The sequence below is a fragment of the Sturnus vulgaris genome, chromosome 12 (genome assembly GCF_052056855.1).
Source record: "Sturnus vulgaris isolate bStuVul1 chromosome 12, bStuVul1.hap1, whole genome shotgun sequence".
Classification (NCBI taxonomy): domain Eukaryota; kingdom Metazoa; phylum Chordata; class Aves; order Passeriformes; family Sturnidae; genus Sturnus; species Sturnus vulgaris.
Genome location: NC_142254.1, coordinates 12570510 through 12597935, shown reverse-complemented (window position 1 = coordinate 12597935; position 27426 = coordinate 12570510). Strand labels below are relative to the sequence as shown.

General features: G+C 39.4%; 1 protein-coding gene across 1 annotated transcript in view; it reads left to right on the top strand.

The window, feature by feature from the left end:
• Positions 1-2758: 2758 nt before the first annotated feature.
• The window catches only part of ESRP2 (epithelial splicing regulatory protein 2), a 42317-nt gene continuing 17649 nt past the window's right edge, over positions 2759-27426 (top strand). The window contains exons 1-11 of the mRNA XM_014880797.2: positions 2759-2858; positions 3108-3260; positions 4153-4281; positions 22112-22225; positions 23258-23372; positions 24111-24203; positions 24331-24385; positions 25169-25279; positions 26113-26245; positions 26442-26484; positions 26949-27250. Of these exons, the coding sequence (XP_014736283.2) occupies positions 3126-3260; positions 4153-4281; positions 22112-22225; positions 23258-23372; positions 24111-24203; positions 24331-24385; positions 25169-25279; positions 26113-26245; positions 26442-26484; positions 26949-27250 (1230 nt within the window). The 5' untranslated portion in view covers positions 2759-2858; positions 3108-3125. The remainder of the gene's footprint in view (positions 2859-3107; positions 3261-4152; positions 4282-22111; positions 22226-23257; positions 23373-24110; positions 24204-24330; positions 24386-25168; positions 25280-26112; positions 26246-26441; positions 26485-26948; positions 27251-27426) is intronic.

Sequence of the window (27426 nt, the reverse complement as noted above, 5' to 3'; positions counted from 1 at the left end):
ATTTAAATCCAGCCAGAATACTACTCCAGATCTCATGTCTCAAAGTTTTATCCTTTTATGAGGCTTTAAGGAAACGACTTCAGTTATCAGGGCATTCAGTTCATAGGAATTTTTAATAATGTAGTTAAAGAGATGGTCCCTTCCCTTCCCTTCCCTTCCCTTCCCTTCCCTTCCCTTCCCTTCCCTTCCCTTCCCTTCCCTTCCCTTCCCTTCCCTTCCCTTCCCTTCCCTTCCCTTCCCTTCCCTTCCCTTCCCTTCCCTTCCCTTCCCTTCCCTTCCCTTCCCTTCCCTTCCCTTCCCTTCCCTTCCCTTCCCTGTAAGAATGCAAATGCCCCATGAGATTTATCTATTGTAGGCACAATGGTTTTAATGAATCTCTTCAGTGTTTTCATGTGATCTAAATGTAAAACTGATCTATTTCACAGTTTTAATTCCTTGATTAATAAGAAACAGAATAATCACAGTACTGAGCTAGTATAACAATGAATGTCCCTCTTTAAAAGTTTTCTTCTCCACCCATTACATTTATGAGACATTATCCTCCTATGGAGCCTACAAAGAAGTACCTCTATAAATATGCCTGCCAGGATTAAAGCTAAAGGTGAGCAGTAACTCTTTATTTCAGAAAGATCTTGGTTACAAATTAACTTTTCTATGTTCAGTGTACAAGGGCTTGTCCCATATGTTTTTCAGGAACTGGATCCTATTGCTGTTCTGTTGTGACATACAATGTCATTCCTTTAGATTTTTTAGATCGATAAATTGCTAGTGTATTTCAGGGCAGTGGATGGGAGGGTTGTGGATAGAAGATGAATGAAAAGCCAGTTGCATAATCTGACAATTTTGAAACGTGTGATATTGCAGGAAGGCCAGCATTTATTTAAGGTATTTTTAAAAACAATGTAGAATATGTTTTAATTTCATTTAGCTAGAATGGTTCAGATAAATTAGTAACAGAGAATTATATGAGTCAAGATAGCCTAAAAGTAGAAACCAGATGGGCTTTTTACATTTTATGAGATGAGCTTATATAACTGTAAAAAGCATAGAAGCTTTTGAGAGCTCACCAGCCTTTGATACCATGTGTAGATTTCAAGTAAGTTTTCAAGGGTCTTTGACACTGATTTGAGGAGGACTTCTTTAATCTAACATGTTGCTCTAAGTGAATTACAATCGTTTTTCTTTCACATTAGATCTTGAAGACAAGTACAGATGTATTGGCATTCTCTGAGCCAGTTCCCTGGAGCCTGTGAGCATATTTTCAGGCTTGCTTCTCAGGAAGCTGCAGGAGCTGCAGAGACAACAGCTGAGAGGTGTTCAGCTGTCCTGTGATGTTCAGTGAGATGCACCTGTGCAAGGTTTCCTGCACGGCCTCTGTCAGGTAAATACTTGTAACTTGGAAAGCATACTTTATTTTCACTGAAATAAATGGAATTAGTCTTGCTGGTGGTGTTAGCATGGGCAAATCGGTGTTTGCCAGAAGGAGGTCCACAATAACGGTTGTAATTAATCAATTAGAAAATTGGAATGTTAAAAGAAGATGAGAAAATGTGATTTAATAATTTAAGCCATTAGATATTTAAGCCAGCTCTGCATTTTCCCAGGATAGACAGCAGTAGCTAATAGCAGCACCAATTTTCATTCAGTAAAAACTTTATTTCACTACACTAATATTGAAGTATAAACTGAAGACTTAATTAAACAAAAGAAAAATTTTAATTTTTAAAATTTTAAAAGAAATTACAGCATTTGGCCTTTAAAAAACATTAGTAACTCATCAGTGGTGGCAGTAGGATAAATAACTTTCAAAAGAGTTTAGACGCCTTCTGATCTTTTTTTCTGCTTTAAAATAAATTTGATTTTTACATTATCTCTGAAAATTTTCTCAGTCCCTGATGTTACAAATATTGCTGCTACTGTTGAGCTGGAGTGTTTTCACAGCAGCTAAACTAGGTGGTGGTTTCCTATTGTAGTATCCTCAGTGAAACCGGAGAGAGGAGTGGGGAAAAGCTTCCCATCTTGGACTGCAGTTAATGCCCAGGAGACAGTTCCTCATTGAGCAGCTGTAGGGTAGAAAATGCAGGTCTTTATATTGTGTTTTTGCAAAACTTCCTAGATATACATAATTCTCAAAACAAAACAAAAAATTGTTTTACTAAGACCCATCTTTACAAACTATATGAAGGATAGGGCCTGAACTGCAAAGTGCTCTCTGCCTGCAACATCCCTTAAAAATCCCTGTGGAATACTACACTTTCATTACACATTAACATTGGCGTCGGTAGCTGGAAACACACACGCACAGCAACGTGCGCAAAAGGCAATTACTTAGAAGCAGGTGAAGCCCTTTCTTCCGTGGAATTCAATGGGAAGGGATAAATTGTGTTTTAGCGGCGGCGCTCGTACATTGCTCGGCTTGCCCCGACACGGGCGCGGGTCCGGGCGCACAGAGCCCCGCACGCCGGGCGGGCTCCTGCTGAACTGAAAGCAGGTAGAGGCACTTCCTGCAGGCAGAATTAAAGAGAGAAAGGGAGTTTGCCTCTGCTCTCCTTCAAAAACCAATCAGGCCAGATCAGCCAGGCGTTGATTCTCCCTGCGTCCCTCCTACACCTTTTCCAGAGGCCCAATGGCCTTGTCCCTTTGGGAGATTGACTAGAGTCACATGAGCTGCACCAAGGGCAGGTAACTCAGGAGAGGGGAAGGGGAAGAGGGAAGGGGAAAAAAAAAGAGAGAGAGAAAAAAAAAAAAAAAAGCCCAAGCCCAGACTGAGCTTCTGCCATGATGTCAGAGGGAAAGAAACCCACAGCTTGCTAATTTCACCTCCCAATCGGCCCCGGGAAGGAGATCACCGGGAACAGGTAGAGATGGGAGCTTTCTTTCTCCATGTTTTTTTTTTTTCCTCAAACACCCAACTTCTTAAATAGCTCTTTCTCTTCTCTTTATACTGTGACTTCTCGTTCGCTCCTTTTCCCTTTGATTACTTGAAGGTAGGGGGTGAGCCTTGTGGGATTTTTTGGTTTTATTTTTTTTCTTGTTTGTTACTGTGTCTTTCTTTTGCATTTTTTTTTCCTCTCTCTCTTTTTTGTGACCTCTGCTTTTGATTGTAGTTGCTTCCCCCTGTGGTCATGACGGCTTCGCACAGTGACTCTTTGGTGGTGTTGTTTGGGGCAACAGCTGGTGCATATGGGGCTAAACTGGGTTCGGATGAGAGGGAACTAATTCTCTTGGTGTGGCAAGTTGTGGATCTACACAGCAAGAAGGTATGGCTTCGATATCCGGGGCGAGGGCGCGTTCCCCGGCGCGGGGCGAGCGGGCAGTCCCGGCCACTCGCCGCCTGCCCGGAGCCGTTTGTTCATTTCACAAATGACCCAGGGAGGGGAGGGCGCGGGGCCCGTGCCCGGGGCTCACTCCCTGCCCGGGGCGCTGCCTCGGGAAGATCCTTTTTGTTCCGTCTGGAGGGAAGAAGTAACTTTTAAAGAAAGTTTGGCCGCTTCCACACCCCACTGCCCCCGTCCGCCCTTAAATCATGTGCGGCTTCGAGGATGTCTATGGACTTTTGAAGCTTTAAAACAAAAAGCTGCCCTGGGTGGCTCCGAGCGTGCTCGCTTCCCTGGGAGCCGGCTCACGGTCACCGTTGGACCCTTTGGGCCTGCTTTTTGTTTGTTTAACCAATGTTTGGATAACCTTTAAAAGAATATTGACTTCTTTTAATTTTTAGGCCAACAAAAGTCATCTCTAATATTTTTCCTCCCCAAAAGCCTTATCGTAAATAACCCCCTAGTGATTAAGGGCTTTGATAAAACAAACACGACTATCAATTTAATTTGTGGATTCATGAAACTGCCTTAATATTAAGCGATCTTCCCTTTGCACTTAACAACTCCCGCAAAAGTCGGTGCTGACTGCAGAAGGCCTCCCATGAAAATGGGCTCGGATGCTCCGAAGCAGAGAGCGTGGCTCTCCGGGGTGGGTGGGGGAGAGAAACCGCGGCCAAAGGTTTCGATTTGTGAAATAGACAAATGCGTTTTCTCCTGGCATTTATCGGGAGGTGATACTGCACCCTTCTGATTTTTCTGCAGTCTCAACACATTGCTGTAAAGAGTTAATTCGATTGTTCCTCACTTTTGTCCATAATTTCTTGAATGTTTTTAGGTAGGGACACTACACAAATCCCTGGTGAAAGCAGACAACTTGGACTTAAGTGACCAGTGTCGTGAAGTCAGTGGCTTAACACCAGAGGGACTGGGCAAAGCTGAACCACTGGACCGGGTTCTTCAACAGGTGAGGAGCTGCTTTTGGGAACAGGGGGTCTTCAGGGTGAAGCTTGTGAAAGAGATTCAATGGATTTGAAAAACGAAACAGACTTCAGTTTTGTCTTTCACTTTGGAATCATTAGCAAGTTTGCATGCTTGCTTATATGCTAACCCGAAAGAGACCTGAACCATTTGAAATGGGAGCTCCATAATTCTGAAACAGTTATGTATGATACCAGAGTATTTGAGCTGATGCTGTAAGTCCTTGGAAGATCTGATTTCTGGTTGTTTTGATGGGTCTACTTTTATTCCAAGTTTCTCTTAAGCCTTAAAACCGTAGGCCAGTAAGAGTACTGCTTAATAAAGCAGTGCTAATCAAACTTTCAGACTTCACATGATACGTTCTAATCTAGAGGTTCACTGCTCTAATCTGTATTAAAAAACTTTTCCTCATTTGTTATTCTTAAAATCAGTTTAAATCTTCAAAACCTTTCATGAAACATCAGACGTGCTTGTTGAGTATCACTCTTTTCCAGATGGGCCTAATGAGTGGATTATAAAATTATTTGGTTTGATTTTTTTCTGATTTCTGTAGTCTTGCTCTTTGGCTCATTTAGATTCACACTGAGACAGTAAACCTAAGATTTGCATGATACTTACAGCTCAAGAGGCTTTAAGTTACTTCAAAAAATTTAGTGCAAATAGTGTATACATAATGCAGTTCCCAAAAGTTTGCTTTCTTTGACTGTCGTTTCTAAGCACAAAATGTGCTTGAATGGAAAAGTACAATAGTGCATTTTTGTGTAGCATATAAACCTGGCTTTCCACACCTTGTCTGAATCATTCGTAGGTGTGTTTCAGCAAGAAACTTGCTTAGGCAGTAGAACAGGTTCATGTTGCTGTAACTTCTGGTGACACAGATAACTTGGCAGACTTGCTCCTAACCCTCTTTGATACTGCATGGTTAACACTACATTTTGGAGTGTCTTTGAACACGTAATTTCTGTATGGCTTGAAAACTGCCAGCATTGACTGTAGTAGCATTTGTTCTACTTGCATTTGTTTTGCTGGACCAAGAGGTGATTTTCTTTCTTTTTTTTTTTTTTTTTTTTTTTTTTTAAAGCTCCATAATAACCCCTGAGAAAATGTGCAGCTGCAGGTTTGATCTTGTCCCAGATCTTGCACTAAAGACATCTGGAACAGCTTAGCCTAGTACACTCTGTTTACCTTTATAACAGACACACTTTAATTATACTCAATACTTTATGAGAGATTGTATCTTATTGCTGTAAATTGCACTGTAGGTGGGTCTGCTTTAGCAAATAAAAGGAAATACTACCTTTGTGTGTAGGTGGGTAGAGACTCTTGAAAAACAACAATTTTTTTCCTTTTTGTTTGCATATCTATGCAACTAAATAATGATTTTGCTGTTAATTGTTGGATTCCAGTTGTGATGTGGCCAGTTCCATCATCAGTTTTCTGGAACACACCTTACCTAAACTCTTCTCCCTTCCCCTCTGTGTCCTGACTCCTGTGGGAATTAGGAGAGAATTAATTCAACTTCCCACTTGGTGGCAAAAAGCAAAACTCCATATTCTTTAATAGTAGATCCTTTTCTGCATTTTTGAAGACAAGTCCATGGGATATTTTAATTGCATCATGTATTTTAAGGATGAGTCAGCTGACAACACATAGTTTTTTTTTTTCTTTCTCAGTTAAGCGTTTTGATTAGCAAAAGCAACAGGTAGTTGAAGTGGTTATTTTAAAAGGAGGAGGAAAAGGAAGTAGACTTGTACCTTGATTTGAGATAATGTAGAGTATGTGAAATTAGCTTTCCACACCCTGCCAGGATTGTGGTAGAAAATTGATGATGCAGCTGAAAACTGCTCACCTTAGCACATATCTCAATCATGTAAATGAAAGTTTTGGTGCCTGCTTCTGGTTTTTTGCCTTGGGTTCCCAGTCACTACACGTAGAGGGAAGTGAGAAGCATTGAGCACAAATCTATTGTAACTTTTATCCATGCTTCAGAGGCTTCTTTCAACTTCAAACATTCTGTGGTTCTGAATCAGTGATTTGTAGCTGGTAAACAGTAGATCAGCTTCTGTGGGTCTGGAATTATTCTCTTGACCACAGAAAGTCTCTTCCTATTGCTGTCTAGTTTGCTTTCCAGCAATGATAAGGTCTACCAAAGGCCTGTAATCAGTGGTCAAATCTTTACTCTGCTTTAACCAGGCTCTTCATCAAATGATGCATCATTTCAATTTTACTTGATATTCTTAAAATGTTACATCTTGCACAGCTTACTAATTGAGTTTCTTAAGAAATACTCTGAAATAGGATTCCTTATCAATTAGTTTTAGTTGTTGTAATTTTACAAGGTAAGGTTCTGAAGCACAGTGCCCTCAAATAACCAAGCTGTTTGCTGCAGGGTTTTAAACACTGTACTTGTCCAGGGTAGCAAGCATTTGATTCCATAGGTACTACTGCAGTTATGGGATCCATCTGTATTTTCTCATAGGTGATGTGCAATATTGTGATAGCTGTCCTTTTTGGGAGTGGAGTATGTACAAATGTCAGCAAAATAGTTACCTGAAGTCATAAAATGTGTGCCCTTTGGGAGCACCTTGATTGATGTATTTAGTTCCAAATGGCATTAATAACTTACCTCTGAAACCAGTACTGGTGAACTCACAGCTGCTGAGATGTGGCAGAATGCTATTGAGTAGAAAACTGTGAGGATTTTTATTTGACAAAGTAAGTAAGAGATCTCTTGTTCAAGTGTGTGAGCCTGTGATCTAAGCCTCTAAACATGCATCAGCTACACTCCTTACCAAGGGGAATAGTTTTTTTCCTGGATGACTGGGGCATTCTTGCCAGGTTTCATTGTTCAGATCCTAAAATCACAGGACTGGCTTATTTAGCATGTTATTTATATTTTTCTAGTTAACTGCTGTAGCTTTATAGTTTCCCACTTTGCAAGCTTTTAAGGGAGAGTAATTATTCTCAGATTGCTCTCTGAAACCTTGCAGGAATGGAACCTTGCTTTTAAAGAGCAAAACCAAAATGAACTTTGCCTTTCTCTAAGCCCCATTACTCTGTAATCAAAAAGCTGACATCCTCATGTGCTTCTCTGATTGTTGCCACAGGGGTTCTAAGTTAAAGATCCCATATGAAGTTGAAAGTGTTGTGGATTTCTTAATCCCTCCCATACAGAAAACCTGGCTGAATCAGCATGACTTGCCTTAAGACATGTTACTTTCCTTTTGCAAGGCAATATTTGCATGTCTTCCTGACAGAGGATAAGTCTAAGAAGAGCTAATAATTTTGGAGAACTGTCTGCAGTATTTAGCTGTAATTACCATCTTTGAACAATATGCATAAAAAGGGAGACATTCTCATGTGAGACCTTGCTTTGCTTTTGGACCTACTGAAAGCATTCAATCTTAATCTATGGATTAACATTTAAAAATTAAAAATTTGTTCAAAAGACTCTCCTAGTCTTGCTGATTGAATATATTGAATCAAATCCATCAGTGAATATTTTGATTCATATTCTTAAATAGAGAAAGAATGATCAACTTGAAAATACTGAGTGGTTGCCACTTTATCAGCTGATAGCAAATTGCCACTTCCCTCAAGCATGTTTGGATGTGTATTGATCATCCAGCTGAGCTGCAGGTGCAATTTATTTTCAGCAAATTCAGCACGAAACAAGCTCGCTAAATGAGCATTTGGAAACAAATGGGATGGGGGGAGAGGTGGAAGAACTCATGAATTCCTCTAACCTGATAAACCGGTTACAACCCTTTTTTTTTAAGAGAAACTTGTTCTGCAGCTTCTTCACAACGTGCTAGCTGAAAGTTTCCTTGGCTCCTTTGCCAGCTGTCACACCTTCATTTTGGATAAATTATTTTTTGAATGTATTTTTAATACACCTTTCAGTCTTCAAATTGCAGGAAAAATCTGAAAATGCAGGGTGACTATTTTTTTTTTTTTTTTTAGTCTTATGGTTGGTCTTCCAACTTCAGATTATTTGGTGACTGCATCACGTCAATAAAACTTCTAACAGAGTTTGGAGTATTTGCTGGTCTGAGTTCTGGTGGTTTGGAGCAGGTGTTTGGCAAACCTTTGGCAAGTGTCACTAGACAGGCTGTTCTTTCCACAACAAATACTCAGGGTGTTGTTTCACAAGATTTGGCTTCAGCAGTGAAGCCAGATCCTCTCCTGCCCCTACGCCAGACTTTGCCATCTTTTTGTTGTGTCAGTAAAACTCTTTGTGAAGCTCTGCTGTAAACAGGATCACTGGAATGAGCAGGTGGGGTGGGAACTTTAAACTGCTTTGCTGTCCAAGCTCACGTCCTGTGAACTACACCCTTTGGTTGTGTTTTCATGATCCAACACGTTTGATGGTGATACCAGCTTAAGCTTAAGCTATTTCTGCCCCTGCACTGTGTGCTCAAGCTGCTGTTGTATGAACACTTCAGTGGCACCTTTCACTTAGACAGGTGCCCTCCCTCACCTGCATCCTGCCACCACAGAAGCCTTTGCAAAGTGAACTGGAGCAGGGCACTGCTCTGAGTGGAAGGCAGTTCTGGTTTGAAGTGGTGCTGTTCTGTCTGATGCACATGTGGCAGATTAGGATGTTTTCCCGAGGGCAGCTGCAGCACTAAGGTGTGGGTGAAAGGAGGGAACACTTTAAGACAGGGCACTGAGCAATTTATGTGAAACTGTGGCCTCGGTTTGGCATCAGCAGTGAGTGATGAGGATTTCCTGATAGACACAAGGTTGTCAGGGCAGGTAGGTGATAGATTCCTGCTCTTACAGAAGGGCTGAGTGTCCTGTGCAGGTTGCCCTACGTAGAGTTTTCACATTTATTAACATCCGATAGCTCCCTATTTTCATTGATAATTTAACCAATCCTCATCTACGTTTATGTTGCATATTTATTATTGGAATATCATCATTATTTACTGTGGGGAATTAAGGATGTGCTAATACTTCCTGTAGCGGTGTGGATTCTTTTTTAGCTATGGCTAATTCTTTTTTAGCTATGGCTAATTCTTTTTTCAGAATCTTAGTTGCAATTCTGTTGTTGATGGCAGAGATCAACTATTTTTCCCTTCACAAATCCTCAGTGCTACTCAGCTCTGTAGCCTATTACATTATTATTGAAACACTCATATCTGTTCCCTCAAAAAGCCCAGAAAAGACTTGATAGCATAAACAGTTCCTCTGTTATGTATATTAAATATATATGTACACAGAAATATACATATGTAGATCATTTTAATCCATTTATTATTGGCAGCATTTATGTTCTGTTAGGTCATGTGGAAAAGCAGTGACCTTACCTTCTCCAAAGGCTGCAATACTTTTATCTGAATTCCTCAAGTATTCCCTGTAGGAAATAGAAAGGTTCCCTTACTTTGTTCCTGTATTTAGGTACATTTCACTTCAGAATAAGCAGAGAATTAGATAAAGGAATTTGTCTAAAGCTGCATATTCTTTTCCTTATAGGCATAGAAATGTGCTACCCTTGGCAAACTGGGCTATTTTCTCTTAAAACTCGAAGTGTCAATATTAATGAGAAGAGAATAATTTGGCGTAGTGGTTTGAGGATGAGCATTAGTAGACGTTTTTATGATTAGCAGATGTTGCTACTTTTTCTGGTGAAGTGCAACAATAACAATTAATTTCCAAGTCTGGGATTAGCATATATGGACAAATAAACTTCACTATGACCTTCCAGAATAGCTTGAGGTGCCTGTCGTCACAGGGAGTCACATTGTGCTATGTTTGAAAACTGTGTCACTAATACATTTGGATGTTTCCACATCTATAATATTATGTCTGAATACTTGAATTTCTCTTGAAATTGTTCTTGCAGGGCTTTTTTTTAAAGTCATTGAAAGAAAGCAAAATAGCGGGTAGAAGCCTTTCAGTACAAAGATTGCTGGATTGCATGATCCTCAGAGACTTTGAACTTTCCTCTAACTTGCTCTAAGTAGCTACTGAAAAAATCACTGGAAATGTGTTAATGAATTATTGTCAGGATTTTCAAAAGTGGCTGAGGAATAAATGAAGCATAAAGGATTTTAACATGTAGATGTGGCATTTAGCAGCATGGTCTAGTGGTCAACTTGGCACTGTTAGGTTGATGGTAGGACTCAATGATCTCGAAGATCTTTTCCAACCTAAATGTTTCTATGATTTTTATTCTACTATTTTGACAGCAATAACGTGTGCACTGCTTCTATCAGTTCTTGCTGTTAACATGGAAGCAGCTTAGAAAACTGTGTGGATACTGTGCATTGTCTGCAAATTGTGCTGTTTCTCTGTTCCTCTGGTAGCATTTTGAAAGGGTTGCACACTTTCTCAATCTGTATGTTGGTTTACTTGATTTTTCTCCCCCTTTTTCATAAACCAACACTCTTAAGTTATATCTGAAGTCTCAAGTAGCTGAGTGCTGCCAAAAAAGGTCAATATCTGTCAATGTGCTGCAGCACTTTGCTGAGCAGTTGGGTTTCAGACTGATGCACAGATGCTAGAAGTGATACTCCTAGCAAAGCAATGTTGTGGCCAGAGCTAAAAATGGTGATTAAAGATTAATTTTTAGCAACATAATGTTAGCTCTGTCTCATTTTATAATTTCTGTGGTTAAAAGTGGAAATTTTATGTCTCTTAATTAGAAACATAAGCAGTAATTCTCCCTAATGTTGGTGTCCTTGCAATCTATCTGCTCTGGAAAAGCTTTTTTCTTTCCTGCAGAGATATCATGCTGTTTTCTGTTAGCTACAATCTTATTCTGATAGAAGGAGGGAAATATTGATGCTCTGAAAGACACCTTGACGTGTTCTAAGAAAGTCTTGAATCAGAAGTCATGTTTGTTCTACAAATCATGTTTCAGTGCTTTGCTCTGATAAATCTGTGATGTTCTTTAAACTGTTCACAACTTGCTCCAGTGTACTTCTATAAAATAGCCTCTGTTCTTGCTTTGTGCACAAACAGCTGCTTTGCTTATTTGTCCCTCATTCATTAAATCCATATGCTGTGAAGGTAGACGTGAATTATGGGATAAATATTAAGCAAAAGATATTGGGAAGGGAAATTCAAATGATCACCCCTTTTGATGAGCGAGAAGGCAATTAAAACCAACTCTCCCATTTCCCCTCAAACTTCAGTTTCAAAATATTTTAGTTTCTCTTTCCTCCTGCTGCTTTTCTTTGTAGAGCTGCAGTGGGCAGAATGTGGCAAAAAAGATTGAGAAACTGATATTCTGTTAACACTAAAATACTGGTTAGAAACTTAAGGTTAAGAAACAGTTGTATTCCTTTTTGCAAAAACTGGCTCATGTGATGATTTTGGACACCTGTTAGCTTAAAATAAAAGATTCTGTTGCTAGAGCTCTAGAACAGTCTCTGAATTGTGTTACCATTCTTATTGAAGTCAAATCAGAACTTAATTAGTGGGGTTTCCATTCTCTGGCTTTTATTCTAGAGAAATGTAAGTATATACTACAAAATTACAATGGGCTGTGTCGATATTGGCAGTGTATGAAATTAATTCTGCTGTAGCTTCTGTAAAAATGTTTACTCTCCTGATAAGTAAGTCTGTTGCAGTGAATTGCACTAAGATGAAAGTAGAACTATAATAATGCAACTTGAAAAATAAAAGTGAAAAAACCCCTGTGGAAGTTTTGCTGTGTGACTAGACTTTATTGTAGCTGGAAGTTGATTTAAGCTAACTTTGCAACTTAAGAAAGACACAAGATAATAGATAACACCAATCCTCTTGAATCAAATATCATTGGATTGGAGGGAGATCGTGAGAGATACATAGCTGGAAATAGACAGTTGTCACAGGAATATGACTGTGAGAGAGTTTTGTAGTTTGCTTGATTGATAAATTGAGTGTCTCAGCGTTATTTTTTACAAAAGAATTGAACTTACACAGGATGGACTTCAGCTTGTTGTAATGCATGTGAAATAGCATCTTGTAAATATGAAGTGCAGAAGAAAACTGCTGTTCTTGTGGTTATGCTTAAAGGAACAAAAGTTACCTGAAATGCAGGATGTTCTGTAAGAAGCAACATCCAAACAGTGTAACCATTACTGTCCTTGTTCTGTGCTGGGCAGGTCTGAGTCCCTTGAGAGGCCAAGTGTAAATTTTGATCTTACTCAGCTGTGAACTGCTAAAATCATATCTCTAATAATTTCTTACTCTTATTTTTCCATATGAGTTATAACCAATTCTTGATCCTTCCCTAATCTGTGACTTGAAAGTTTGAAAGATTGAAGGTAAACTGATTGAGGGATCTAATTCCACTTGTCCTTTATGTATTTGTGAAAGCATGTTTGTACAAGAAAGGAACACTCCCCCATTTACAAAACAAAGCAGAGTCAATTTAAGAAAGTTTGACTTTCTTTTGCTGGTATTTGTAAGGGCTTGATCAAGAATCACTTGGATTCCTATATAAGAAAAGATACTTCATAGATCTCAAGACTGTTATTCAGGAAAGTCCATGCTTATGATATTCTTACAGTGTAAATTTAATGGAGAGGCAGGAGTATGAGAAAATCATACAGGAAACTGGGTTGTGGGTGATAAGTGTCTCTTCGTTCTTTTGGTGTTGCCTCATCGTTTTACTTTCCCTGAATATTACTACAAAAACAACTTGAGAAACAACTTACTAGAAAAAAAATGCTTTAATTTTGCAGGCATTGGCTATTCTCCTACAACTGGTTAAGCTTGCACTACAAACAATGAGGTAGTGTTGAGTAAATAGAGCAGTACCAAGCATTACAGTCAATAGAGCCAGTGCTAAAGATCACATTGCTAACGAAAGTTTGTCCTTGAAACAGAGGTGAGTGAGAGTGGGGGAGGTATAGAACTCTGAGAGAGAGCTTGTGCTTATATCAAGACTTTGGGAAATGTTGCAGTCATGGCATTAATTAAAACTTAGGGTTTGGAAAGTATGTTCAACCTTGTCTTTCAGGCAGTAATGACTTGCTCTGTGAGTTGAACTGATAGCAGCCTGTGAGGAGTGTGAGGCACCATTGTAAACCTGCTTGAAATGTAGATAAAAGGTTGACAGAGTAGGAATTTTTTTTTAATTAGTAATATTCAGAATTTTCTTTTTCTTAAAATCACACTTATGAATAATCTGTGCTAACAAATTATGAAGTATTTTGCAAGATATGTCTATTTTTGCATTATTTTGATTTTGATAGCTATGACCTCTTTCACACAGATTAATTTAAAGTGAAAATGTAGTTTACCTCAGTAAGTGTTTCTTTATTTAGCAGTTTCCTGACACATAATGTAATAGTAACATAAGTCCACGAACTCTGAAATACTTACGTTGCTGGACTGGGGTGTTTTATCTTACACAAGGCTAACTTCAAGTAGCTTATTTGTGGAGTACTCTGCATATTTCAACACTCTCTTATTAAAACAGGTTGTGCTTTTGAAGATAAAAGCCTGTGACCTGACTGCTGTGACATTCAGATGGCTTGAGCCGTGGTCTTGCCTTTTATGCTTAATGCATTACCTGAATTAGATGCTGTAGATACCATAGCTGGAAAGCATGCAAATAATCTGGTGTTGCAAACTTCCATCTAAGAAATAATTAATCAAAAATGGTCATAAAATGCTCAAGTGGCGTGGCTTGGACAGATCTTTGTCATGGCAGAAGGTTAGATGTTTGCATTCCTTCCTAAGGAGAATTAAAGCATTTAGTTAGCTAATGTTTACTTTGTTGCACAAAGATCCAGCCCCAATTAAAATGAACCTCAGAAAGAAATAATGTGGAAGTTTCATCTTTAAGACAGTTTATCACAGCCCCGAGTCACAATGGTCTGTTTTCTATGCTCCACAGACTGTCACTGAACAAACCATGACAATTGTTGTTCTGTTTCTGTATTTCATGTTCTACCTGTTGCTAAACAGCACTAAACAAACTTATTTTTATGCAGGAAATTAGCTGTAGGCTACTCTCACCAGCTAAGTTTAAAGTTGCCAGTCCCTCTATTAATTCTGAAGGAGTATAATTAATTTTAAAGGAATTTGTGCTGTTTTATTAAGTGGAAGGATGCAATAAACTTGAAGAATACCTTCCATTTTCCCTCTTGAAGTCTTGCAGTAATTATAAGATGTGTCTGTAGGCCTTTCTCTGTTGAGAGACTTGTGGTGACCTGTGAGGTGACAACAATGAGGAGGACAAGGTAGTATAATTTCTTGTAACTTCAGCTTCCCAATAGTGTAAAAAAAAAAAAACACGAAAAAAAAGTTAATATCATAAACACATCTTAAAAAATAATTCTGTGCTGTTGAACTACTACTTCTTTTGAAGATTTGTGATTAGAATTTCATGGCAGAACCCCAAGCCTAGGATAGCTGAGATCCTTTTGTCACCTCTGGCTCATGGCATGAGTGGAAAAGAATTAATTTCTTTCAGTGAGAGAGGCAAGAACAGGAGTCTATATAAGCAGCTGGTGTGGAGGAAAGGGCTTTGAACAGCTAGAGAAGCAGCAGGATGTGCAGCACCTGGTCTGGACCTCTATTCAGGAAAGAAGACAAAGTGACAGCAGCCTAAGGGGCAGTAAGGAGCAGCATTGTGCACTAAGGCAGTCTCCAGTGCTTGGAGCTCAGTGCCACATCCTGCCTCTCCTTCAGGCTTAGCAGGGCAAACTTGCTCTTACACTTGAAAATTCCAAAGGTGGATCTGGACTCTTAACTGGTTTTGTCTACTATGTGATGTCTCTCTTGAGTACTTTTATGGTGGCCTTTGTGTCTGATTCCTCAATCTGATATTTAATGCAGTTTCTAGGCCATCAAGAGACATAAGGTGATATGTAACTTGACCGGTCATATTGTGCAAAATTAGATTCTCTGGCAAGCTGGAAATGAACCCCATGCTTTTGTCCAAGCTAGTCTGCAGTCACTAAATAATCTCAGGCATTAGTGTTCAGTAGAGCAAATAATTGCCTTCCTCCTAATAGGAGAAATCAGCTGGCAATATTATTTTTGAACATTTCTAGTGAATGGACCTGGGCTGCCTCTGTCATCTTCTGCATGTTTTCCCTGCAAAGAAATAAAACCAAGGGACAATTTCTTTTTCATGTCTATGTCTGAATGGTATCTAAGTACAGTATTTTTCCTCTGTTTAGCTATAAGGGAAAAAGAAGTTATTTGTATCTTGTGGCCACGCTGGGGCTTACACATTTTTCTTTTTTTTTCCATACAACAATTTCAGTACAAGGTCACCATGTATCCATTATCAGCCATGTAGAATATCAGTTAACAGATGAACAAAGGCAGGGGCTTACTATAGGATTCTCTGTTTAAAAAGTTACCCAGCACAATAAAGGGTTATCATACTTGTAAATAGTGCTGAAATGCAGTCTGTGCACCTCCCAGTAGTATTGACATGCTTTAAATTCCTCCATTGCATGGATAAGGCTGACATTATCACCAGGGTTGGAAGAGTGAAGGAGCAGAAAACTGCCCATGGAGAGTATTGTAAATAAATGTGAAACCCTCATGGGTGTAGGAACTGAGGCACAAAGTCCAAGTGAAAATATTTCCCTAGGCTGACATGTCATGGTATGTTGTGTAAAAGCTTTGTATACCAAAGCCATGGCTTGCTACTCCAGAGTTTTCTCATGCTGTATTAGACCCTTTAAGTCTTCAGACAGACTTTAGGATTGTTGGATGTTGTTTTTCAGTGATGGTCTAATCTTGCTTATGTTTTAGTGGCAGACAGGTTCTGTTAATGAGATTTGATCTCATAATGAGACTTGGTCTCCTTCACTTCCCCCAATCCCAGAAAACACATCCTTTCCCAAACACCCCAGCCCCTCAGTTACCCACTGGGGTGGCATTGGTGTCCTGATCTTTGGTGGAGCTGCCGAGTGGGCAAAACAGAGTCCAAAGTGGTTGGAGTCACACAACAGCTGAGGCTGGAAGGCACCTATAGATGTTGTCCAGCCCAAGCCCCGACATCAGGGACACTTGAGCAGGCAGCCAAAGACCATGGTCACTTGTGTCTTTAGTATCTTCAACGATGAAGAATCTGTAACTTCTCCCAGCAGCCTCTTTCATTGTTCAGCTGCTGGAGATCTTTCAGGAACCACACCTGCTACTGTACAATTGGGTTTGGGTGTTCTGTTCTCTGGAATAAATTGTAGAGGACTTAGCATAAAATCAGGCTTTGAGGCAACAACTGCAGTACCTTTTGCCTGTTGAAACAGAACTGGGAATAGAAAATCTTCAGTGAAACCTTTTTGAAGATTATCCTTTGTTTCCCATGCCCTGTTAGCTGAAAGTAGACTGATCATTGTTATATGCTCAATGCTACAAGCAAAGAATGACTCACACCAAAGGCCTGAAAGAGAGTCTAAAGCTATAATGTTGTGAATTGCAGTAATGTCTAATAAGTGATGATGATTTTTTTTAAAATACAAGTTAGACTGGAAAACATCCATGGTTATAAACAGTGTGGCTTTAGTAATTGGTTTGAGCAAAGGCAATGTAAGCAGTGCACATTAATGTGCCTCAGACAAAATTTTTTTCATCTCTGAGTACTTTACAGATCTGTGGAGTCTTATTTTCACTTTTTCTAGAATAGTTTCATTTTAGTAATATGAAGGGTTTTTAAGCTCAAGGGAGAATATCAGAATGTAGGGCCTAAGTGAGCCAAAATAACTTTTCTTCTAAGTTATTCCTGAAAGTTTTCTTTTTAGTAATGACCAAAAGCTATCATTCCTGAAAAAGTTTTAGTGTGGGGTTTTTGTTTGTTTTGGTGGCTTTTGTTTTGGGTTGGGTTTTTTTTCCCCTTGGGTTTTTTTTGCAAAATATTAATCTAGAATGCTAAACCTGTTCAAAGTCTTTCAACAGGCTTTAAGACAAATTAAGTATAATCTCTCTGTCTCACGTCTCCAATTTTGACTGGACCAGATATGATCTGTTCACCCTCCTCAGTCTAAAGACGGCATGGATGAAAAAATGAGCACTTCTTGATACACTGATATTGCAGAAAGTAGATAATTTATTTATCTGCAATCACCAAATTGTAAACTCTGGGCAATTTAGTAACATCCTGTTGATACTACTGATTTGAAACCAGATCCCTACACTGTGAGGACCATTCTTTGTGCAATGAATATTGATAAATATAACTCGTCTTTTTCTGCTTGAATATAGATTCAAATCTACCTTAAGTGTGGACTACAAGCTAAGCTGTTTTCTGGATTTTTGTTATACTTTAGCATGGCATTCCAGACCAGCTTAAACTGCAAGGATGGTTTTAATTCTGAAGCTCTGTAAATGATTTTGTCTTATCTTAGCTGTGATAGGTCAGTAGGGCCAAAAGAAGCAAAACAGAGAAATTCTGTGCATGACTAAAGGAAAGAATCCTCTTTTAAAGACTTGCTAGGAGCTGATGGAAATCTGATATGCAAGAGGCAGCTGAATTTTCTATTATTTCTCAGAGGTGATTTAAAGAGAGAATCCCCCAGAGTGCCATGGTGTTTTAGGCATGGTTCTGTTTGACAGCATGGGTGCATTCTGTGACTGAATTATCTCAGTATTTCATTACCATGCCAGGCACAGATACAGCACAGATGCAGTGGCCTTTCTCAAGGATGAGAGCTATTTTTAGCAAGGGAAATGAGAATATCCAAATAGACAGATGTTTATTTTAGTGTTTCGTGCATCATAGCTGTAGAAAAAGTTTAATGAAGAATCTTCTTGTTTCTCTAAGATCCACATCTTAGTTCAGCTATATTTAAGGTAACATGAAGAGGGCTGTTATTTTAGTCTCTTGAGATTCATCTGCAAAAAACACAGCAGCTTGTGCTGGCTCTCATCCAGCTTTGCTACTGGCAAAACATGTCTCTTCAATCTCTTTGTACTCTCAGCTACATGACCAAAATCCTGTTTAGCCAGTTTTCCAAACTGGTGTTCAAAGTCTGTCCTTCCCTCTCACCACCTTTTCTCTAAGAACTGTTTTAGGTTTCATGGAGGAAAATATACAGAGCAGCTTGTTTGATTCTTCCTCTTCTCTGTATTCAGTTTTTAATCTTGGTGTGGAATAATTGAACATATACCTTTAAATATGGAATGACTCATCAGAGCTTTGCTGGAGAGACTGATCTGGTGGAATAAGCAATAAAGATGGAGGGTGATGCTAATAGACTGGTTCTTGCAGTTGAAATGAGGGCTGGTTGCAAGATGCAAACAGGTAATTAAGAGTGCAACTGGTGTGAAAGGAGCAGATGAGCAGGGCAGACAGGGTGTGTGAGCTTGGTGGGGGCAGTGTTAAGGTGGGGCAGCTTTGCCTGCTGGAGAGAGGGCGTGCTTGGAGGACAGCATGAAGGTGAATGACAGCAAGTAAACAGCTGAGATGGTTTTTATTAGTGGAGTGAAGGAGATGGGGATGAAATTTATGAAGTGACAGAGTTGTGGACGGGTTGTTCAACATGTGAGACAGAAAAACGCAATGTCAATCCGGTGCTGGTCTTAACTTGTCCTTAGCTTGCTACATTTGGGTGGATGCTGGTTCAAGGCTGTCTTTTGAAATGCTGACTGAAATCTGTGGTGCAAGAAAGGAGGCTGAAGACGGCTTTTCCTGGGCAATGCTGAATTGCTTAACTGATGTGGCTTGTTGTGCTGAACAATGCATATCTGCCCTAGCTGCTTTAACATGTTTGACTCATGTGTTACGTGTATCTATTGCCTGAAAGACTTGAGGGACCAGTGTAATTTATAGCAGCAAGAGCTATGCCTTTCATACTCAACCTTTGCAGAATTAGGAGATGGCTCCTGTGGATGAAAGAAGCTACTTCAGGCTAATCTCAAATATCTGTTGTTCCTCTGGGGCTATTTTGCCCTGTGTTCTGACCCCAGGTGAATCTTCCCGTTCACTCTGCTACCCCTTCCTCCCAGTTAACCCATGCCGTAGTTAAGCTGGTTTGGATAATGAAGGATTGCTTATATCTCCTGACTATTCTTCCCACAGTCTTTTTGTCCTCTTCCAGAGCAGTACACCCCAAAGTTTGAAACAGGCTGTTTTTAAAATAGAAGTTTCTAAATAAGCTCCCAGAAAGGCCTGCCAACCTTGTGGCAGTTTATCTAAGGCACTTTAAGCTGCTGGCATCTGGTAAGAAAAGTAGAGAATTGTTTTGACATGTTGATTGTCCCATTGGAAAGGAGTTTTCGATGTTGAATGTTATCACTGACATTTAATAAATATGCAGTGCAAATACTTGCACTCAGTAAAAATAAAAACATGCTGATCCCTGGGAGTTCTTCAAACCTTAGGACACTTGGAATTCTGGGCTTATCAGTGTCTTTATGCAATATTTTACTACTCTGGCATCTTCTCAGTACTGGCTTCTGAAAATATCTGTGTTGTCTTTTCAGCTGTAGGTTGTGTGGGAAAACCACCTAGAAAAAATGTGAATATTTCACTGCAGCAGTCTTGATTTTTACTAACTTGACTTAAACCATTTGACCTGAGCATTTCCTCCCTTGTACAAACATTTTTCTCCTTTTGTTTTCGAACTTGATGAAGTCTTTTTGATCTACAGTTCTTATGCTTTATGTGTACAGCAGAAGGCTCTCACATTTGCTGCTTTCTTCGGATTGTGTGGGTTGGATTTCTTCTTGTATCTGATCAAAATAGCTCCCTAACTGCACTCTCTGTGTTGGCTCTTGAGCATCTTCAGTAACACAGGGTACAAAGTTGAAGGTGTGGGGAGTGTTTTATTGCTGTTCCTCAGTAAGACTCTGCTTCCTTTCAGCAAGAATCCCTGTGCACCCTCTGGAGGCTGATTCCTATCACCATTTCCAATCCCTTTTTATAAATATTTGGTCTTTACCGGGCCCATTAGTTAAAAAAGAAACTAATAAGTTTCTGCATTTAGTAAGAAGGCAATCCTCATCGTGTGTTATTGTGGTGAGAGTATTTGTTGTTGGTCTGACTGTGGCTGTGCACAGAACTACTTTTCTGAAGTGGTTCCTCTGGAGTCCACTGGAATTTTCTTCTTTTTCTGATGTTTACACATCAACTGAGGTATTTTAAGCAATCTCAAATCTCAATTTTCTGACTTTAAATCATCTTTGAACAATAGCTGGCTTTAAAGCCTCAGGTTCTTCAAGACTTCAGCTTGTGGTAGGAGCACAACCTGTACTAGCAATTGGGAGGAAACAGGCTTTGTGAATCTGCAATTTTGGGTTGGTTGATTTTAGTTAGTTATTTTGTCTGTGTGTGGTGTGTTTGTTCTTTTTGTGTGTTTGGTAGTGTGCAGAGAATTGCATTATAAAGGTTTTTGTTTTGGGGGGATATTCACCCTTCTTATAGTTTAAAATATGTTCTCTGCTATTAAATAACTTCACTTTCTAGATATGCTCGTATCTATATCTGTAAATATATCTGCAAATGCAGCAGCTTAATGCGAGGAGCTGAGCTGAGTGCCCTTCCTTACCCAGCTGTGCCCCTCAGTTCCCTGTTTTGATGTGTGGTACCCACTACTACAGGATTCTGAGCTCAAAATGCTACTGGAAACTCTGGTCATCTGCCCAAGCCTAGAAAAGGGCCTGGATTGGTTTGAGCAGTTCTTTTGAAATAAAGCCTGGGTAATCATGTCTCTGCTCCTTCTAAATCATGTTCAACACACAGTGTTTCCCTTGTGGAGCCTTACCTTTGGGCTGCAGGTGCTGCAGCACTTGTTCACACTGTGAGTTGTGTGCAGCTGTGGGATCAGGTCATTAGGACATCATCTTTCCTAAGCAGAGACTGTAATGATGTGTCACATGTGTTATGATAAAACAAACCAACTCTCTTTCCTCCTCATACACAGTTTAAAAGACAGCACAAAGATATTGTCTGAGTCTCAAGTCAACTTGTAATTTGCTTTTGGAGGTGGCTGGTTTGGAGTCATAAGCTGTTGCTGAGAGCAATAGGTGGCTACTGCATTGTGATTGCAATTATTGCTTTGTTTGTGAGGCAGTGCTTTCCTGGGAGGGAGTAGCATCAAGAGGGAAGCTTAGAATAATTATATTTGTCCCCTTGAAAGTTAGTTAACAAGCTACTGCTTACTGATATGATATATGTGGCTACTAGAATATGCTAGCTGACTTATTAGGAGCTAGGAATTTAACACTGGTATAAAAGGCTGGAAACTGTAATTTAAGGATGGAAAATAATGTTGAACAAGACAGTTGGAGCTCTTTCCTCTTGAGAATTAATCTGCTGGGGGTTAGCCATCCTAGAGCTGGGAATATATTTTTTTAACTAGTATTTAATATTATCATAGATTATATAATATATATAATCTAAAGTAACGCTTTATCTCTACCAAGAACGTTATTAGCTGGGACGTGACTTGATTATAATTTCATTTTTGAAGGTATTAGATCACTATTTGTTTGGCTTTTCTTAGTATATTACTTTTGAAACGTTAGTAAATGCTGATGGGTAGGGGTTTTTTGTTTTTGAAGTTAAAAAATTAAGGATATAATCAAAGTCAAAGATGCTATAGGTGAAGAAAGAGCATTGCAAAATTAGTATTGTGATTTATCTTCAGAGTTCTTCCATAAGAACTCATAATTCTGCCATACCTTCCTAATTAGTCTTTTTACTATATTCTGGGTGTTCTTGTTTTTTATACCACAATTGCATACAGTTTATTTGCTTACTTTTATCAGAAGCCCATGTCCGTTCTTCATCATGATTTTTTCAAAACTTTTACAAAATGTTGGATTACTTTATCTCTTTTAAAAAGAAGTGCTGACGTAATGGCAAGTGCATGAAGTTTTCAGTCAGTACAATGAAATTTTTCTTTGTTTTCCAGTTTAGTCAGCTGGTATCCAGTGATTTGAAAGTACTTGGAAGGAGCTCTTACACACTCTGCAGTGATGGCCAGTTACTCATTCGACAAGTTCTCCACCCAGAAACATCCAAGAAGGTACGAGATCAGAGCTGGTGCACAGGCAGCACTGGGAGGGGAGTGATACAATTCCACCCTGGGAGCTAGAGTGTCCCAAGACTATTGAGGATGATCCCCTCCCTGTCTGAGCCTTGAGTAGCTGAGTAGTTATTTTAGGTACTTGCTCTTGAAAGTCAGCCACACTACCCAAATGAGAATAAAGGAGAGGAAAATTAGGAAAAACAGGATAGAGACAGAAGCAATGCAAGTACTTTGAATTCTGTGTGTGCAGTGGAAACAGAGGTACAGCTCAAACCTCAGCAGAAGTGATGGAGAACGATTGCTTTGCTTAGGCTTGTGTTAAACCAGTGTCCTGTGTGGGGTAAGCACACAGGTGGTTCCTGTGTTTCCCCATCTGGATTTATTCAGCAGGAAGCAGAGCTGCAGCTTGTTTGCTACTCCCACATGAAACAGCAGTTTCTACTCCAAGCTCCTGGAGGGTTTAGAGCACCCTGTCATGCACAGGGAGGAAAACCTTTCCTTTGTGCAAGGTGGGGGCTCTTGAGTTTGCTGGCTTAGCAGGGTCTGCAGGAGCCCCACAGGAATGAGAGCTGCTGACATGGAAGGAGTTGGCAGTTGTAGGTTTTTTTATCTGAAAGTTGCTGAAAGAGATTTTGTATCCTGTGTCAATATTTGTTTAAAATTTGTCATCACAGTTTGGTACAAATCTGCTTTTCAGTGTAGCCACAAAAGGCAAAATAGTGTCCAAAATGCGAATTAAGCGGCAAAACCTAGATATTTTAAAATATTTTTTTCCCAGCCATCCTCTCCACCTGTTCTGCATGGTTCTGAAATCCCAGTGGCTATTTGACTTTGTTCATGTAGAGTTCCAGTACTGTGGAGTTATGGAATTTGAACTGTGTTACAAAGGAACCAAACTGCTCCATCACCAGCGAGCTGGTGACGTGGAACTACGTGGTTTTTGAGAGTGCCTCATTCAGTTCAAAAGTATTAATTGAAATTTAAAGGGATAGTGTGTGTACAAAACAAACATTTTTGCCTTCCTTGTAGAACTTCCTGTTGTCAGACTGCTTCTATTCCTTTTATGATCTGCGCAAAGAATTCCACGCTTGCTACCCTAGTTCAGCCGCCGTGAAAGATCAGACTATCAAGACCATGGCAGAATGTATCCTTTTGCTGCAGCTTGGATACCACAATCAGTTAAACCTCTTTGAGTTTTATCTCTGCAATTGTAACAGAGTTTAGAAGACTAAAACCAGGCATGGGTTTTAAAAACTCACAGGTAAAGTGAACGGAATGTCTACTTAAGTGTGTCGGGGGAGTGGCTCTGCTTGTAATTGTTTTTTTTCCCCCAAACTGAATCTAATTGATTTCTAAACCATGCTTAATAAATCTGCCAAAGAAAAGTATCACTTGCATTGATATTTATCTTAAAGCAAAAGCTGAGCTATCAGTGGGCCTTTTCAGCACTAGCTGGCCTACAGGCTTCCACTGTTTGCAAGATAACTATTATCTTGCATGATCCTGACTGAACTGAGTTTAAAATAAAGCAAAAACAAAATCCAAAAAATACTCTACATCTAAATTCAAATTAGAACTATTGTTGTGGCCCATCTGAATGGGACTAAAGTTCAGTTATGTTTAAAGTGATAGGAACTTGCTCAGCTTTTTCTGTTTTGGACTGTTAACACTGAAATTATGTAAGCTCTCAATAGTCTTCAAACTGTTATCAGTTCAACTGAGTATAAACCAGTTTATGAGCAGAGTAACATGTCTAATAGCCACATGCCCCTGCTAAGACCAGTACATTTGATTACTAGTTCTGTGTTAATATCAGGAAAGCCTTATGACTTGTTTACAAAGTATTATGCAATTCTGTTATTTTCTATAATCACCTGTTTAGATCTAGGCTTAGGGACAGATGAAGCAGAGGAGGACTTTGGTGTGTGGCAAGTGAAGACCATGGTGGCTATCATTTTCAGCATGCTCTCAGAAGGTTGTAGTAAGTTAACTATTTATACTGAATGCTGAAATCCTTCTTTTCTGAAAGAATTGGCAGCGGTGCTGTCATTCTTAAGTAATCTCTGACCCTGGTTATATTTAAACTTCCTGTTTTGTCACAGATCACGTATTTACTGAGCCTGAAACTGTGAAATACAAGTATGAAACAGGTCCTTGGTAAGTGCCCTTGTCACAGTTGTTTACAAACAAGGATGAGTCTTGTGTACAGCAAGGCAAGATTGTGAATATTTCCCCATGGTCATGTGAAAGCAAATTGGCTCCTGGGAAGAGCACAGTGTGCTCTGCAGTCACTCCAGTGCACAGACTGTGGCTGGCATGCTGAATGCTGTACTTTAGTCCATCTCTTTAAAGTCACTGCAAGTTAAATGCTCTTTGTTCTCTTGCTTCTGTTTTGCATGGCAGTGAGGCTGGCTTATCTTAACCAGGGTGAAGAAATATTTGTGAACTTTCCCTAAGTCAACAGGGCTGATGGCCAGTGCACCCTGCATGAGCTGAGCTGTGTGGTGCTTCCCAAAGTGGTTTTACATGCTGGATTGGGTGTTGGGTTTAGGGACAAAGGAATAGGATGGCTCTTCACAAATGCATTTCAGTAACCGGACTTAATTATCTTAGGCATAAGTAATTTGTGTCGCTTGGATTGTTAGATCTTTCAAATAAAATTAATTCAATTCCTTATTACTTTACATTGAGGCAGTTTTCCTGCATTTTTATTTAAGGAAATGCAATGTGGTGACAACATTGTGCTTCTTCAGTGTTGTAGATATAAAGGAATTATTCAAGTTATCTTCCCTTTCTTTACCAGGAAAGGATAATGGAGATAGGAGTTTCTCTACAGAAAATATGCTCCCAATTTACAATTCAATTAGTTGCAACCTGAAGTTTGGTAAAATACTGGAAAACCCGGATTAAACCTTTGTCTTCTTTTTTCTTTCTATGCAGTAGTAAATCTGAAACTGTGGACAGTGAGACAGTAATACGTGCCAGAGGTTTGCCATGGCAGTCTTCAGACCAGGATATCGCTCGATTTTTCAAAGGGCTCAACATTGCCAAGTAAGATAAGGAGAATTTGCCTTGCTTTATCACTTTCCCTTTAATAGCAAGTTCCCTTAATATTTGTTTAACACACATCCCCCACTCTCCCCACTGGAGTCCTTCAGTTTTTCCCCACTTGACCCCTTCCCACGCTGTAGCCATGACAACTGAAAAGGTTTACCAGCCTCAGGTGTGCAAGAAAAATTTTGAAATGCACGAAGAAGAAAAGAGACTTATCAATTGAAAACCAATATACATTAATTTATTGCTAGTATCTAAAGGGAGAAACTCTTATTGCATTAATCAAAGCAGAGCCCAAGACATGAAAAAAACCTTTAATTTTGTGCCAACTTATTATTGTTCTCTACCTCCTAAACAGGCCACATTCAGAAACTTCCAAGTACTGTTTGGAATAAATTTTCACATGACTCATGTGTATACCTGTGTATAGATTTATGTGTATCCATATATATGAAGAGAGTGAGTTTATTTAGCATACCTGTCATTTAATATATACTCCAGATCTCCAACACTGAGAAAATATATATATATATTGAATTTAGATTGATGAGGAAGTTCAAATGTGCATCTCTGAGATAATAGGAAAGACAAAATTGCATCTTTATGAGAGCTGAGAAAGTGGTGAACAACATGAGATCCATGAATCTCAATGAAGCAGATTTTAAAGTATAATTGTGTTACAACCAAAATTAAATTGTGGATTGTAGCAATTTTTTTTCAATCTGTAATCTTCATATTAAAGTCTGATTCCTTTACTATTCTAACACAATTATTTATTAAATGTTTTAAAGATTCAGACTAAGCTTATATTTGTTGTCTTTACCTTCCAGAGGTGGTGTGGCTCTTTGTCTGAATTCTCAAGGAAGAAGAAATGGGGAGGCTTTGGTTCGGTTTGTCAATTCTGAGCAGAGAGACCTTGCCCTGGAAAGGCACAAGCATCACATGGGTAGCAGATACATTGAGGTAAAAATCTGTGACTTGAAACAAATGTTTGGAGAGAAATCTGAATATTTTAGGCTATGTTCTCATTTAAAATCAAGCTATACTTCTGTTTTGTTCAGAGTACCAAAACACAATTCTCTTGCTTGTGAAAGAGTGTGTGTGGTTTAAAGCTGAACATTGTGATTTTCATGTGGGTTTTTTTGTTCTTTCATTCAAGGTTTACAAAGCAACTGGGGAAGAATTCTTAAAAATTGCAGGAGGTAAGTGATGCTGTAGTTCAGTGTGATTGCTGAAGTTCACAGGAATGCTGTTCTATTTCTTTCTTTTTTCCTTTACTGAGGATGCAAATGGATAATGAAGTAACTTTTCCTGTTTTGCCTTCCAAGAATATTTGACCCTGTCAAGTTCTGTTTTCATGTGGTTGTAACTGAGCTGTGATGTTCACAGACAGGTCTTGGGAGGAAGACCAGACTTTGCAGTAGAATCATCAGTGTACCTTGTATTCACTCTAATCTCATCTTTGTTTCAATTTCATAAAATATGAAACACTTGCAGATTAAATGGTTTTCCCCTCGAAATAGATTGTTGAGAGTTAGCAGTGTCTTGGGTCCTGTCTGGGTTTGTTGCTGGTTTGACTCCTGTATTCTTCCTTAATGCTTCACTGCTGCTGCATGCTCTGGAATTGAGTGCCCAGCACTGACCATGTGCTGTCACCTCTCACCAGGCACCTCCAATGAAGTGGCCCAGTTCTTGTCCAAGGAGAACCAAGTCATCATCCGGATGAGAGGCCTTCCATTCACTGCTACTCAGGAGGATGTGCTGGGGTTCCTGGGGCAGGAGTGCCCAGTCACAGGAGGGAAAGAGGGACTTCTCTTTGTCAAGTACCCCGATGGCAGGCCCACAGGAGATGCATTTGTGTTATTTTCCTGTGAAGAATATGCACAGAATGCACTTAAAAAGCACAAAGAAATACTTGGAAAACGTTACATTGAACTCTTCAGGAGCACAGCAGCAGAGGTCCAACAGGTTGTAACTATTGGTTGTGAGACTCAAAACTGAGCAGCTGAAACATTTCCTCTAGCACTTTCACACAAATATATTGTAGACAACCATGAACGTTTGTTATATGAAAAATGTCAAGAAAGGCCAATACATGTTTCCTAATGGGCATGGAAAATTGTGCAGCACTGGGTATTTTTTGT